Raw genomic sequence first — 15,532 nt, 5'->3', positions numbered from 1 at the left:
GACATTTGAAACGGCAGCATGACCTGACAGACTCTCTCAGGTTTAAAATAACCTGAACACGCTCGGTCCAACTCAGCTGGTGGGCTGTAGAGTTCATGAACAGACTGTTTCATGAAAACAAGGAATCTGTTTCTGAATCTTTCAGATTCAGAACTCACCGTTAAAACTTCTGGCTGAAAGTTAGCAGGAGGAATATCTGGAGTTGAGGACTTGACAAACGAGTATGTTTCATTCTCTGAATAACTGGACTTTTAACAGCCACTCCCACAGATTAGAGTGTGTTGTCCTTTCCTTTCAGTCAGTCCCTTCCTGCTCTGGACGGACAGTCTACAGCTCTTCACATTAATGGGATAATCCAAAGAGACCATGACTTTGGTGAAGGTGTCACTGGTTTGGGGGACCCTGAACCTTCTGTGGAGTTTTAGCAGAGGAGGTAAGTGAAGCGTTCACTGACTGTAGGAGTTATAAGATTCAGATATTACATGTTTCCTTGACTCAGGGTCATTTAGAGACTTTTTTTACATTGTTGAGTGAAACTGAAGCTGTCGTGTTAATATGTCAGATCTTTGGGAGAGTTTGGAAAATAACATGATAAAATCAAACTGAAGCTAACAGGTGTGTGTCCCCTTTAAGAAGAAAAAGAAACAGTTTTAAAGTTTTTAAAGTCTAAATGAGTCTGTCAGTCTTTACATGGGCGGCGAAGTATCAACAGGAAGCTTTGTTAACAACTAGAAGAATAATAACATGGAGAGAGATCTCATAAAACCAACTGAGCCACATTCCACTTGTATGACTACTTTTCCTTCGAAGTGTGACTTTACTCTCCTGTGAGACTGATTTGTTTCAGGTCTGTTTACTGATCATAGTTTGGTTCCACTGGTAAATGTTAATAATTGATCCTCGTGGTCTTTTACAGCTCCTCTGGTCTGTGTTATCACCAAGAGCTGCATCTTACCGTGCAGCTTTAGCTCTGGTTCTGATCCGGTCCTCCACTGGATTCACATGACAGCAGGAGACCGTCCCGTCCACTCCTTCTACCACAACCAGGACCAGCTGGCATACCAGAACCAGAACTACAGAGGCAGGACCTCCCTGTTCAAGGACCAGATCTCCAGAGGAAACGCCTCCCTGCAGCTGAGGGAGGTGAAGGTTCAGGATGAGGGCAGGTACAGATGTTACACCAGCACCATGAGAGGAAACCAGGAGGCCTTCGTTGAGCTGCGAGTGATCGGTGAGACAAACAGAATTAATTTGGAAAAAGCTTTTCATGTGTTGAGCCAGAGAAATAATGAAACAGTACAAAACAAATGTGTGTTACATTTGTTGTGTTTTTGTGTATTCAGTCAGTTTACAGCTAAATCCTGATAAATGACATTTCTGCTTTTGTTTTAGAATATGGTGGTTAAAAACAGCTCCTTTTCCATTTAGCTTGTAAACTTATAAAAAGTAATAAAGTCTTCATCAGGTTTAAAGGTTGAAGGGCTGTAAAAACACAATACAATCTTTTTTTTTTGCAGCTCCAGTTGATGAAGTTGACCTCCATCAGGTGAAAAACACGCTCACCTGCAGCTCCGGGGGGATCTACCCAGAGCCGGAGCTCACCTGGTCCACCAGTCCTCCATCTGATGTGGCCCCTAAAGACAAAGTCTCAGTCCAGCAGACTGATCAGCTGCTCTACAAAATCAGTAGTTCACTGATTTTAGCAAATAACACTGATCTGAATTACATCTGCACCATCAGCACTCCCAGTGGCAGCAGGAAAGCCACCATGCTTAAGCAGAGTAAGGACTCACTCTGCAGCCAGCTTTTCAGCTTTTCTGGTTTATTTCAATTTAAATCTTCCTCTTTTTCCTCTTCAATTTTAGATTCAATGGATGTAACAGGCAATGAAGTAACAATCCTCTGTGTGGACTCAAACACACTAAAGCGTCTGACCTGGAGGTTCAACCAGGATCAGGTCATCCTGACCAGGACCAGGACTGAGGTCTCAGTCTCAGAGGAGTGGAGGCAGCTGGTGAAGGATGAGTCAAAGTCAGGCAGCCTCACACTGAAGGACTTCTCTTATGACCATGATGGAATATACAGCTGTGAATGGATTGATGCTGAGGAGACTCTGATCACCAACATCTTTCTGAGGAAACAGGGAGATCCAGGTGAGGACACAGGAAGTTAGTTAAAATATCTGTAATATCTGTTAGAGCAGCAACAACCACAACGTCAGGAAACACCATCATGAGGCATCATGGGAGAGTTCAAGTGTCTGTTTCTGTTTCAGAAAAGATAAAGGAACGGAATATTATAGGAGCTGTGGTTGGAGTCTTGGTGGTGGTCCTGGTGGTGTTAACCAGTGTTTTTCTGTACTTTAAAATTAGTAAAGGTAAGATAATGTTCTCCTGACAATTTTTAACAATGTCATTTTATATCTATAACAAAATAATTTTCCCACAAATCTTTTTAATTAATTTCTCATTTGTTTTGATGACACCTCTCAGTTAAAAAATCCAACAGGAAGAACAAGCCAGAAGAATCTGCTGGGAAGCTGTAAGTAAATCTTTAATTTTACCAAAGAACTCCTGCAGTAAAAAAGAATGGATGTCTTCTGTAGTGTTGGAAAAGAATTCATTGGTGAACAAATTTAGATCCAAAATTCGTCTCATCACTTTATGATACTGAGTCAGTGCAGCGTTTGAAGGAATCGTGATGATGTGACAGTTTATTTCACTTTGCTGAGTTTGTTCTTCTTGGTGAAGTTTAAAATTTCTCCTTTATACGTTCCTGCTGCTGAATTTGGTTTGTTTTTGTTTGCAGTAACAGCAGTGAAGAAACTCCTCAAGCTGCTGAAAGCAGCAGAGATGAGACAACACAACACTTTAATATAAAAGATGAAAAAGAGATGGATTACGAGGAGGAGTGAATAATTCAATGACTGTGGACAAAGTTCTGGACACTAAAGGACAAAGAGAGCTGAACACGATCAAACTGGGATTAAACTGCACTAAAGTGGATTAAAACTACTGCTCTTTATGACCATAATGGTCCAGGATTAAAATGCTGAAACAAGAAGGACAAGTGAGGAAACCCTTCAGTTCTCATTTCACACTACTCTACAATATGCTGTTTTTTTTTATTTTATTAAGGGCTGCAGCTCATGAAGTTCAAAAACAAGTAATGCAGAGCTGAGTCCCTGAACTGGGCTGAGCCGATTTCACTGAATTCAAAGCTTTGAAGTGTAAAAACTTGGGTTCTATTTAAACAAAAAAAAAAGGAGCTCCGTTCTGAACTTGCCTGTAAATATGTTTATTTCTGCTCTGACAGCTTTAAAAATGGATGAAGAACTGCTTTCATGTCAGATCTGCACAATTATTCTCTAAATGCATAAATATATGTTTAATTTATGACGCAAAAAAATCCACTGTTATTTAAAAAAGTCTTAGTTGAAATTAGCAGTGCTCCTCTTTGTGTGTTTCATGCTGTCTAAAGTGAATGAAGGTAACCGTGTTGGGGGAAGTTTAAGGTACTCCTGTGCCATGCTGATAAAGGTTTCCACTACATCTGTGGGAGCTGCAGAGGAAACTGGAAACTAAATACAACCCAAAGACAGGAAGACTGGAGCTGAGATTTATCAGATAACACTGAAAGAGCAGAAATTCAGACAACACTGTGTGGCCGTTATAGATGAATGTTTGGTTTGCTTTTGTCAGCTTTTCAGATGTTTACTTGAATCAAGTTTAGATAGAAATACCTTAAAGAACCTGCAGCTGTTTATCTGCCGTCCAGAAGAGAAGCTGGTTCCATCACTTCTTTTCTTCTGCTGACAAACTTAGAGAGAAAATGTGGCCAGTTTACGCCTGTTAAGTTATGTTTTTTATGACACTGAGCAAAGAAACTAAATAATCATCATTTTCGTTTGTCAACTTTTCAGACATCAACTTGAAATTTGCCAAAGTTTTGGTGGAAAAATGAAGAATTTACAAATACGAGCCGTGTTCTGATCAATGTTTTAACTTTATTCTGATTTAGTCCTTTTTGTGTTGAATGATTTTAATCAGTAGTTGATGGTGAATGTATTTTGTAATAAAGAGTATTTTTTTTACCTTTGCTGTCCCAGTTTTTTTATGTATTTAGGAGTTGAAGGTTTAACAGGTTTAAACTACAGCGTATTTCTACAATAACTGTGTCACATTTCATTACATTACATTTGAACTGTTTCTGAAAAGACCATGGTAAGTGGAGACTTGACTCTTGTCCTCAGGGAATAATGAAAGATCGATGTATTATGGTGGAAGGGAACAATAAGACAAATGTTTGAGACCATGTATTGTTGGAAATGGTTGTTACAATGTGGAAAAACAAACAGCACCAAGAAACTTGGAGCAGGATCGGCAGAGGACGGTGTTGTCTGCTAGTGATGGGCAATACCACACCTTTAAGATTTGGCATGGTACCGAGTACTTTTTCCATAAAATGTTCAATACTGATTGTTTTTCCTCAGTCATGATGTTACTCTCCTTTAAAAAATCTCAAATACTGGCCATGTAAAAACTTTGATGTGTGCAGTTCAAAATCTGGAAACAAATAACTCACATAAAGATGAATTAAATAAAATGGTAAAAAACACACAGTGCACATTTGCACTTTGACTCTGTCAAACTAACCACCTTTGGTGAGCAGCTTAGTTTGGTCCTGACAGAAATTAGTGTATTTTAGGACGGAAAGAACATTTCTCAGAAAAGGAGCTGACTGTCACGTGACTCGGGGGGTGTTTCGGCACAAACCACTGAAGTTACCGAAAACTATTCGGAATTGACTCGTGCGCTTTTATTTCGCACTAATTTGGCACTTTTGTATTAGAGTTGGATACTTTGACAGAGAAGTCGGTACCAAAACGGGCGACGTGCTGGGATCGATCCGCCCATCACGAGTGTCTTCACATTTTTATTTTATTTCCTGAATACGCAGTCAGAGAAAAACGAAAGAGAAAGAAAGATGATCTTACAGAATCTAACTGAGTGTCTGATAATCTGCTCGTTTCTGCTGTTTCCCATTAAAGGAGGTGAGTGATGACTTTAGTTTTTATCGGACTGTTAGATGACATTTACATAAAAAAGGTGCGAAGTTTAAGAAACGCCCATCACGAAGGAAACCTCACTGAGAAGAAGCGAACCAGATCCATCTGTTATTAAAATGGTTGACTACAGTCATAATAACATAAAACTCCCACAGACGTGTTGCTGTTCAGTTCATGAATCCAGAAACAGCATGTTTGTTAGAGCAGATCGATCTAATTAATACTAACTTTATTTTTACGTTATTATTCTTTATCAGTGGAGCAACAATATACATGAACACACCACAGAGTGTGTGTGTGTGTGTGTGTGTTAGAAGAACTTGGACTGAGGTAAATGCAATTAAACCGCAGGAGCAGATTCATGAAATTATTTCAACTGTTTTTAAGAATTTAAAAATGATAAAGAGAGTAAAAATTGTATAAAATGTAAATATGTAAATGTGTTAATAATTAACATTGTAAATATATTTTTAGGAAATTAATTCAAATACATGAATCAGCCTAACTTTAAAAATCATCATCAAATATGAAAAATTTTTAAATGTTATATCAGGAATTTGGTTAAACTTCCAAATACTTACATTTCAATCTTTTCTTTTTAATTAGAGACTTTAGGAAATTTGGAGAAGGTGGAGCCGACCGGCTTTGCTCTCTGTCCTGATTGGTTGGTCACCAATTGTATTTTCTTCTCATTAAAAAATTAACATCATGTTGTACTGAAACCGGAAACTATCTGAGACCATAAACTCGTTAAACTGTAGATTAATTAAAGTATCTTACCAATCAGATTCCAGGGTGGACAGAAAGCTCCGCCCCTTTTCAGAATGCCTCTGACCTCAGTAAAGTCTTGTTGTTTTTCTTCTTCCTGATCTCACAGACTCAAATGTTTACTGTGTCGTCATGGAAACCTGCATCTTACCGTGCAGCTTTAGCTCTGGTTCTGATCCGGTCCTCCACTGGATTCACATGACGGCAGGAGACCGTCCCGTCCACTCCTACTCCGAAAGCCAGGACCAGCTGGCAGACCAGAACCAGAACTACAGAGGAAGGACCTCCCTGTTCAAGGACCAGATCTCCAGAGGAAACGCCTCCCTGCAGCTGAGGGAGGTGAAGGTTCAGGATGAGGGCAGGTACAGATGTTACACCAGCACCATGAGAGGAAACCAGGAGGCCTTCGTTGAGCTGCGAGTGATCGGTGAGACAAACACAGTGAATACACAACCACACAAGAAATGTAACACAACCTTAAAATAAACTAAAAAACAAGTGAAGTCTGAAGTGGACATGAAGTTATGACAGTTATAATTATTTTAAATGAACTTCTGTGGGAATAAACACCTTTTTTTTTTTTTTTTGCAGCTCCAGTTGATGAAGTTGACCTCCATCAGGTGAAAAACACGCTCACCTGCAGCTCCGGGGGGATCTACCCAGAGCCGGAGCTCACCTGGTCCACCAGTCCTCCATCTGATGTGGCCCCTAAAGTCAATGTCTCAGTCCAGCAGACTGATCAGCTGCTCTACAACATCAGGGGTTCACTGATTTTAGCAAATAACACTGATCTGAATTACATCTGCACCATCAGCACTCCCAGTGGCAGCAGGAAAGCCACCATGCTTCAGCAGAGTAAGGACTCACTCTGCAGCCAGCTTTTCAGCTTTTCTGGTTTATTTCAATTTAAATCTTCCTCTTTTATCTCTTCAATTTTAGATTCAATGGATGTAATGGGCAATGAAGTAACAATCCTCTGTGCGGATTCAAACACACTAAAGCGTCTGACCTGGAGGTTCAACCAGGATCAGGTCATCCTGACCAGGACCAGGACTGAGGTCTCAGTCTCAGAGGAGTGGAGGCAGCTGGTGAAGGAAGTGTCAGAGTCAGGCAGCCTCACACTGAAGGACTTCTCTTATGACCATGATGGAATATACAGCTGTGAATGGATTGATGCTGAGGAGACTCTGATCACCAACATCTTTCTGAGGAAACAGGAAAATCCAGGTGAGGACACAGGAAGTTAGTTAAAATATCTGTAATATCTGTTAGAGCAGCAAAACCCACAACGTCAGGAAACACCATCATGAGGCATCATGGGAGAGTTCAAGTGTCTGTTTCTGTTTCTGTTTCTGAAGAGACGACAAAACGGATTATTATCGGAGTGACGGTTGGAGTCTTGGTGGTTTTAGCCTGTGTTTTCCTGGTGCTGTACTTTAAAATGAGAAAAGGTAAGTTTATAGATCATTTTCTCCTGACACGGCTGAATTCTACATCTATTACAACATAAACAACAATATATCTATAATTTCATAATATATCTTAAAGTCTATCGTGGTTTCTGCTACTTGTTTGTATTATAATATCTATAATATCATTACAGTTTAAGTCTGTCTCTGTCAGTCTGATGCTGTAAAATTGGTAAAGTTATGAGTTTATTAACTTATTGTTTGTATTGACTCAGCACTTCTCAGATCAAGTTAGTTAAAATATCTGTAATATCTGTTAGAGCAGCAACAACCACAACGTCAGGAAACACCATCATGAGGCATCATGGGAGAGTTCAAGTGTCTGTTTCTGTTTCTGTTTCTGAAGACACGACAAATCGGATTATCATGGGAGTGACGGTTGGAGTCTTGGTGGTTTTAGCCTGTGTTTTCCTGGTGCTGCGCTTTAAAAGGATAAAAGGTAAGTTTATAGATCATTTTCTCCTGACACGGCTGAATTCTACATCTATTACAACATAAACAACAATATATCTATAATTTCATAATATATCTTAAAGTCTATCGTGGTTTCTGCTACTTGTTTGTATTATAATATCTATAATATCATTAAGTGATATTAAGTCTGTCTCTGTCAGTCTGATGCTGTAAAATTGGTAAAGTTATGAGTTTATTAACTTATTGTTTGTATTGACTCAGCACTTCTCAGATCAAGTTAGTTAAAATATCTGTAATATCTGTTAGAGCAGCAACAACCACAACGTCAGGAAACACCATCATGAGGCATCATGGGACAGTTCAAGTGTCTGTTTCTGTTTCAGAGGAGACGGCAAAACGGATTATCATAGGAGTGATGGTTGGAGTCTTTGTGGTGTCAGTCTGTGTTTTCCTGGTGCTGTGCTTTAAAATAAGAAAAGGTAAGTTTATAGATCATTTTCTCCTGACACGGCTGAATTCTACATCTATTACAACATAACAATATATCTATAATTTCATAATATATCTTAAAGTCTATCGTGGTTTCTGCTACTTGTTTGTATTATAATATCTATAATATCATTACAGTTTAAGTCTGTCTCTGTCAGTCTGATGCTGTAAAATTGGTAAAGTTATGAGTTTATTAACTTATTGTTTGTATTGACTCAGCACTTCTCAGATCAAGAAGGAAACGGGACGACAGATCGAACACAAATAAAAAACCAAAGTAAGTAAATCTGGTTTTAGCTCTTTGAATTACAGTGATTTCTGTTATGTTCACTTCATTTTCCCACAAATGTTTTTAACGCATGCTGTAATTTAAGTTGAATAAAATTCCAAAAATAAAAACATGAAATTAGGATTAAATATTAAATCAAATGAAGGAATCATTCTGGACAAGTTGTTCTTTATACGAAAGAAAATAAATATGGGATACTTTGGATTTTATTTCTCTTTGTTTGCAGAGAAAAGAAGAATAAAGCACTTAAATATAAAGAAACAGCAAGTGATGAAAGGTTCAGTGAATCCAACCAGCAGGAAGAAACCGACCTGTAACAAAGGAAATCATGTTGAGTCTGAAATGGACAGATTGGATGTCACTCCTGATGAAACCTGAGAATGTGTTGAAAATCTACACGGAACAGGTGCTGCAACCAAATAATGAATCAGGCTGTCTGAAATTTAACATCCACATTAATTTAGTTTTCAGAAGAATTTCTGTAGCTTTTTTAATTCAGTCCTGTTGAAAGTTGTTTTTCAAAAGTTTGCATTGAATCTGTATTTTCAATGTGAAGAAAAAATGTTGATGTGAACCAAACTCATTTTTAGCCCAGTTCTTTTCAGTTTTACGGAGAAAGAGTGAATGCTATTAACAAACATCTCTGGTTTAATTACTACTGAATCAAATGCTTTTAACAACATAAATATTCTTACTTATGAAATTAAAGTTTTAATTCCTTAAGCTTGAGAAATACTCTTCACAAATATGAAAAGTCTAGGAAATATTCGGCTGTGAAGGACACACACTCAGAGAACCATTCAGCTGCAGCTACCTGGTTGGTGAACAGCTTGCATTTCAATTTTAAAATGTGATTGTGAGTATTTTGTTTTTTTTTTTAGCTTTTAATTCATTCCATGATTATTTTATGTTTTATGTAATGACTTTATCTGCCTTCTTGTCATTTTTTGTATCTGTAAAGCACTTTGAATGACTCTGTGTACGAACTGTGCTCTTTAAATGAGCTTGCCTTGATTGCCCGTATTCTACCCATGGTGCATCTCTAAAGTCAGGTTTTTTATACGAGGGTGGACAATTATTGTTTACTTGTAAACACAAACAAATCTATTACTATTTTTATTATTATATTTGTTACTAAGCCATTCTGTCTTTACAGAAGCCACCTTAGTAAAGGAGACTTGACTCTTGTCCTCAGGGAATAATGAAAGATCGATGTATTATGCTGGAAGGGAACAATAAGACATAAATGTTTGAGACCATGTATTGTTGGAAATGGTTGTTACAATGTGGAAAAACAAAAAACGCTGTAAATGTCTGAAAAAATGATGAATAAAGGAATATTTTTTCTTCCTTCTCAGCTCATGGGAATAAATGTTGGTGTGCTTTAACTGTCAGGGATATAAATGCACCCGGATCAGCAGAAGGCGGTGCTGTCTTCCCATTTTATTCCCTATTTACTACTTCCTGAATACGCAGTCATGGAAAAACGAAACTGCAAAGAAGCAACGATCTTACAGAATCTAACTGAGTGTCTGATAATCTGCTCGTTTCTGCTGTTTCCCATTAAAGGAGGTGAGTGATGACTTTAGTTTTTATCGGACTGTTAGATGACATTTATATAAAAAAGGTGCGCAGTTTAAGAAACGCCCATCACGAAGGAAACCTCACTGAGAAGAAGCGAACCAGATCCATCTGTTATTAAAATGGTTGACTACAGTAAAGAAGAAGTTACAGTCATAATAACATAAAACTCCCACAGACGTGTTGCTGTTCAGTTCATGAATCCAGAAACAGCATGTTTGTTAGAGCAGATCGATCTAATTAATACTAACTATATTTTTACGTTATTATTCTTTATCAGTGGAGCAACAATATACATGAACACACCACAGAGTGTGTGTGTGTGTGTGTGTAAATAGACTTCCGACAACACAAAAGGTGACTCTAAACGGACAACAGATGGCACCGACAAAGAAAACGATGTCACATTAAAACATGACTAATCTCTCTGTTGTACAGTTCAAATTCATTGGCTGAATTTTGGTAAAAGTCTCCAAAAGTCCAGAAAAATTTCTTCATTTTTTTTATATCAGAAAATAATAATAATAATAAAAAACAAAAACAACAACACAAAAAAAAACAAAAACATCAGCATCAAATACGTCATAAGGAATTTGGTTAAACTTCCAAATACTTACATTTCAATCTTTTCTTTTTAATTAGAGACTGGACTAAATTTGGAGAAGGTGGAGCTGACCGGCTTTGCTCTCTGTCCTGATTGGTTGGTCACACATTAGCCCCGCCCCCCAACCATCCCCTGCTCTCTGGTGTATTTTCCTCTCATTAAAAAATGAACATCATGTTGTACTGAAACCTGAAACTATCTGAGACCATAAACTCGTTAAACTGTAGATTAATTCAAGTATCTTACCAATCAGATTCCAGGGTGGACAGAAAGCTCCGCCCCTTTTCAGAATGCCTCTGACCTCAGTCTTGTTGTTTTTCTTCTTCCTGATCTCACAGACTCAAATGTTTACTGTGTCGTCATGGAAACCTGCATCTTACCGTGCAGCTTCCAAGGTGTCGCCCACGCTGTCCTCCACTGGCATTTCAGGACAGCCAACGGACCTGTTGTCCACTCCTTCTACACCGACCAGGACCAGCTGGCACACCAGAACCAGAACTACAGAGGCAGGACCTCCCTGTTCAAGGACCAGATCTCCAGAGGAAACGCCTCCCTGCAGCTGAGGGAGGTGAAGGTTCAGGATGAGGGCAGGTACAGATGTTACACCAGCACCATGAGAGGAAACCAGGAGGCCTTCGTTGAGCTGCGAGTGATCGGTGAGACAAACACAGTGAATACACAACCACACAAGAAATGTAACACACATTTAAAGTAAACTAAAAGTCCAGTGAAGTCTGAAGTGAAGAGTCTGTGGACATGAAGCTATCACAGTTATAATTATTCTAAATGAACTTCTTTTTTTTTTTTTTTTGCAGCTCCAGTTGATGAAGTTGACCTCCATCAGGTGAAAAACACGCTCACCTGCAGCTCCGGGGGGATCTACCCAGAGCCGGAGCTCACCTGGTCCACCAGTCCTCCATCTGATGTGGCCCCTAAAGTCAAAGTCTCAGTCCAGCAGACTGATCAGCTGCTCTACAACATCAGTAGTTCACTGATTTTAGCAAATAACACTGATCTGAATTACATCTGCACCATCAGCACTCCCAGTGGCAGCAGGAAAGCCACCATGCTTCAGCAGAGTAAGGACTCACTCTGCAGCCAGCTTTTCAGCTTTTCAGGTTTTCTGATAATAAAAATCATCAAAATGTAGAATTTTAAATCTTCCTCTTTTTCCTCTTCAATTTTAGATTCAATGGATGTAATGGGCAATGAAGTAACAATCCTCTGTGCGGATTCAAACACACTAAAGCGTCTGACCTGGAGGTTCAACCAGGATCAGGTCATCCTGACCAGGACCAGGACTGAGGTCTCAGTCTCAGAGGAGTGGAGGCAGCTGGTGAAGGAAGTGTCAGAGTCAGGCAGCCTCACACTGAAGGACTTCTCTTATGACCATGATGGAATATACAGCTGTGAATGGATTGATGCTGAGCAGACTCTGATCACCAACATCTTTCTGAGGAAACAGGGAGATCCAGGTGAGGACACAGGAAGTTAGTTAAAATATCTGTAATATCTGTTAGAGCAGCAACAACCACAACGTCAGGAAACACCATCATGAGGCATCATGGGAGAGTAAGGACACAGGAAGTTAGTTTAAAAAAAAAAAAAAAAAAAAGATCAACACTTTCTGAAGTTTACAGGTGAGATCAGGTCTGTTAAAATGAGACAAACTGAGACAGTGTACTTTCTGATTGACTTCAATACACTGACTTCACAACCAGCAGAGTCTTTAATTTAAAATAGATTTTCGTAACAGCTGCATGAAATAAACATTTGTGAAAAATTCGGGTTCATCTGATAACTACATCGTCAAGTTTCTGTTTCAGGATCTTGGACTTTGGCCACTATCTTAATTCTCACTGTGGTTTTAGTCATTTTGGTTCTACTCTTCTTCCTGGTGCTGATGGGAAGAAGGTAAGAAAAAACACATTTAGCTCCCACCGGCTAATTCTTTCCCGTTTGTTCTTTGGAACAGTCCCACCACTCAAACAAATCATAATGAAATGTTGCTAAAAGGTGGAAACAAGTAAAATAAGAAATAGAGCTCAAAAAACCCCAACAGTTTTTAGAAAACTTGAAATTATGGCCAAATCAAAGGCAGCTATTTGAAAATTTTCAAAAACGCATTCTGTTCTCTTGTTTCCAGAAAAAAACTACTGAGGACATCTTCCTCCAAAACGAGAGAACAAGTCAGGCGTGAAGACGAATATGAAACAACAGCTACTGTGTTGAATGCAGCAGAGACTTAAACAAGGTTGAAATAATCTGCAGTTTGCTCTCTGACATCTGCCTGAAGCTTCAACATCCCTCAGCAGACGTTACCACTGCAGATGTATCCTGGCTGGAGAATTTACACTAACGACTTAAAATTCTGTGTTTTTTATGCTGCATCACTTCTGGTCATTCTGTCCTGGTAGTTATAAGCTGCATGTTTAAATCCAAATGATTGCTGTCAACATTCAGGTCCAAATCAAAAATGGAGTGACCAGTGTCCGCCATCTGAACGTATCTAACCGAACTTAACTAGTTCAACAGGTCAATTTGTGTCTTGTTTTGCCGTCTCACATTTTTTGTGGTGCTTTTGTATTTGCAGTTTGTTTTTCTGTCAAAGGCTCATTTCATCAAAGTAGCAAGAAACCAGAAAGGAAGAAGTCCTGTGGTCCCTCTGTGATACATGACATCAAGAAGTCTGGTCTTACCTGATCCAGTCCTGCTCCAAGATCCAGTCTGGTCCAAACACTTCAGGTCCTCTGAAACTTTCACTGACAACCCATCAAAGTCCTCCTGCCCTTCTTCAATAGACGTTACACTACAACACATTTCACATCTCTGAAGCTGAGGCTTCAGGTCAGGCTGTTTTTGCACAGTGATGGTAGGAACCACAATTTTAGACTCAATTGTTCCTCTCTGGGGAATCTAACTGTTCTTCATTTGTAGGGCAGACAAAACAAATCCCCAAATCTACATTGAGTCTTTCCTTAAATCTAAATTCTGGAATATCTGCTCATTCATATCTGGGTTCTGTACATTGCACTTTAAAATAATGCTCAAACGCCTCTGTAACTCACACTCAGAAGTTCTTGTCAAAACACTGTAAACAAAAAACGATTAAAAATAAAACCAAAGATGTCCACTGAGAGTAAGTGTTTATTCAAACCACACAAATAAAAGAAAATGAAAATAATGTGATGATTCAGTGATCCACTTCAAATTTAAGGTAAGGAAAACAAAACAAAACAAACTCACACAGCGAATACAGAAAAAACACAGCCACTAGTGTGTGTGTCTGTGTGTGTGTGTGTGTGTGTGTGTGTGTGTGTGTGTGTGTCCGTTACAGCAGCCGTGGGTTTTCCTCTCTGTAGTTGTGTGGATCTCCTTTGAAGGGCAGATGAGGAGGATGGTTGCAGATTCCCATGAGGAAGATGATGATCGTTCCCAGCGTCATCACCGGCGTCACCAGGAAGAGGCAGAGCCGGTCGACGGTGCGAGCGATGCCGCTCCAGTTGTCCTTCTCCTGTGAAGACAGCAGCAGCGTCCAGGTTTTTGCTTTTTCTTTTCTTTTTTTTTTTTTTTAAGTAAAACACACACCCTGTTGAACAGTTTCTACCTTAAGAGTCAGGGAGGGAGGATTTTAGGAGAGCAACAGAAAAATAAGAATATAGGATTTATTTAAGAGAATCCTGTACCAATCCAGGGAACAATGGTGAACAGAGGAGACAGATATACAAGAGGCTGCCAACACAACACAACTCTTCATTTATTTAAATTTGAGCTTCTGCTATTTAAATCCTGCACAACGTCCAAACCTGCCGTTTTGTTGTAGCGATAAATACCCAAAGTGTGACAGCTGAGCGGCGCAGTGGAGCAGTGGAGCAGTGTTTCTCACCTCATTGTAGTCATTCTTGTTACGCATGTGTTTGATGATGTAGTTCGCTCCGTCCACGGCCGGCTTGATCTCTGAGTACAGCTGATCCGTCATCCCTCCCTCCTCCTTCGGCTTCACCACTGTCCACAGAGAAGGGGAGATGGAGTCTGTGATGTCAGCCGCCGTCTGGGGAACAGCCAATCAAAACGGCGGAGGTACCTGCGGCGTGGGTGAGCCGTGTGGTCAGGCCATGTCTCTCTGACTGCTTCTCGAACATCAGCTCGCTGCGGGACTTGACACTGTAGTATTCCTCCGCCGAGGCGATGTAGCCCACTGAGCTGGAGCGCCGGGGCAGAGCGCCGTCCCAGTACGGCTCCTCCTCTGCAGGGCGGTACATACGCAGGAGCCGGGGCAATCGTTCCAGGAAGAACTGGAAAGAGTGGAAGTTTATCAACACACTAAATTAGTCTGGATAGAATTAATTTTATATTTATTAAAAAAATTTTAAACATCATCTTCACTCCTGAGAAAAGGGATTTTTAGTTTTACCTTCTTCGTCCACTCAGACATGACATGTGTGCTTGGTGTCCTGAAGTGCAGGTTGAGGACGACTACACAGTTTAGCACCACCACAGTGACCAACACCATGATGAACATCAAGTACCTGACAGACACACACACGCACACGCACGCAACTGTGAATATCCCAAAAGTAGCTGAGCAGTTATAAACAGCTGTAATCAGTAGGCTGCTTTATTTATCCAACATGTTCCATAAACCACAACAATTCAAAGTGCTTCAAAGTAAAGAACATAGGTGTGTGTGTGTGTGTGTGTGTGTGTGTGTGTGTGTGTGTGTTACCTACTTGACAATAAGTGGGACAGACATAGACGTCTCAGGCAGCCGCTGAGAGATCAGCAGCAAAAAGACAGACTGAGCCAAGAGCACAGAGATGGACAAAGTCATCTTCTCACCACCTATGCGC

At 39.8% G+C, this 15,532-nt stretch overlaps 2 protein-coding genes across 2 annotated transcripts; both read left to right on the top strand.

Moving 5' to 3' along the window:
- On the top strand, nucleotides 1-4,078 carry LOC115060795 (CD276 antigen-like). The gene is made up of 7 exons (XM_029528896.1): nucleotides 1-433; nucleotides 917-1,231; nucleotides 1,518-1,781; nucleotides 1,866-2,153; nucleotides 2,276-2,377; nucleotides 2,493-2,541; nucleotides 2,809-4,078. The coding sequence occupies exons 1-7, from the start codon at nucleotides 367-369 to the stop codon at nucleotides 2,912-2,914; spliced, it is 1,191 nt and encodes a 396-aa protein (XP_029384756.1). The 5' UTR covers nucleotides 1-366; the 3' UTR covers nucleotides 2,915-4,078.
- Nucleotides 4,079-4,767: 689 nt separating this feature from the next.
- On the top strand, nucleotides 4,768-13,815 carry LOC115061331 (uncharacterized). Its single transcript, XM_029529642.1, has 16 exons — nucleotides 4,768-5,053; nucleotides 5,946-6,263; nucleotides 6,428-6,691; nucleotides 6,776-7,063; nucleotides 7,195-7,287; nucleotides 7,652-7,744; nucleotides 8,103-8,198; nucleotides 8,428-8,485; nucleotides 8,724-8,810; nucleotides 9,459-9,531; nucleotides 9,916-10,069; nucleotides 11,021-11,338; nucleotides 11,498-11,761; nucleotides 11,870-12,157; nucleotides 12,509-12,596; nucleotides 12,829-13,815. Exons 1-16 carry the CDS (start codon nucleotides 4,987-4,989, stop codon nucleotides 12,929-12,931), a joined length of 2,652 nt encoding a protein of 883 aa, XP_029385502.1. The 5' UTR covers nucleotides 4,768-4,986; the 3' UTR covers nucleotides 12,932-13,815.
- The last annotated feature ends 1,717 nt before the right edge of the window (nucleotides 13,816-15,532 follow it).

The sequence above is a fragment of the Echeneis naucrates genome, chromosome 20 (assembly GCF_900963305.1).
Source record: "Echeneis naucrates chromosome 20, fEcheNa1.1, whole genome shotgun sequence".
NCBI classification, from domain to species: Eukaryota; Metazoa; Chordata; class Actinopteri; order Carangiformes; family Echeneidae; genus Echeneis; species Echeneis naucrates.
Note: the sequence above shows the minus strand (reverse complement) of the source record. Positions and strands in the feature narration are given on the sequence as shown.

What these genes read in the sequence shown, in the direction of transcription:
- LOC115061331 (XM_029529642.1), top strand. Translation starts at nt 4,987, where the DNA reads ATGATCTTACAGAATCTAACTGAGTGTCTGATAATCTGCTCGTTTCTG. An exon ending in TTGCCCGTATTCTACCCATG is followed by an intron (nt 9,532 to 9,915) that starts GTGCATCTCTAA and finishes CACCCGGATCAG; the next exon opens with CAGAAGGCGGTGCTGTCTTC. An exon ending in CTGGTGCTGATGGGAAGAAG is followed by an intron (nt 12,597 to 12,828) that starts GTAAGAAAAAAC and finishes TCTTGTTTCCAG; the next exon opens with AAAAAAACTACTGAGGACAT.
- LOC115060795 (XM_029528896.1), top strand. Translation starts at nt 367, where the DNA reads ATGACTTTGGTGAAGGTGTCACTGGTTTGGGGGACCCTGAACCTTCTG. An exon ending in CGTTGAGCTGCGAGTGATCG is followed by an intron (nt 1,232 to 1,517) that starts GTGAGACAAACA and finishes TTTTTTTTGCAG; the next exon opens with CTCCAGTTGATGAAGTTGAC. An exon ending in AGCCACCATGCTTAAGCAGA is followed by an intron (nt 1,782 to 1,865) that starts GTAAGGACTCAC and finishes CTTCAATTTTAG; the next exon opens with ATTCAATGGATGTAACAGGC.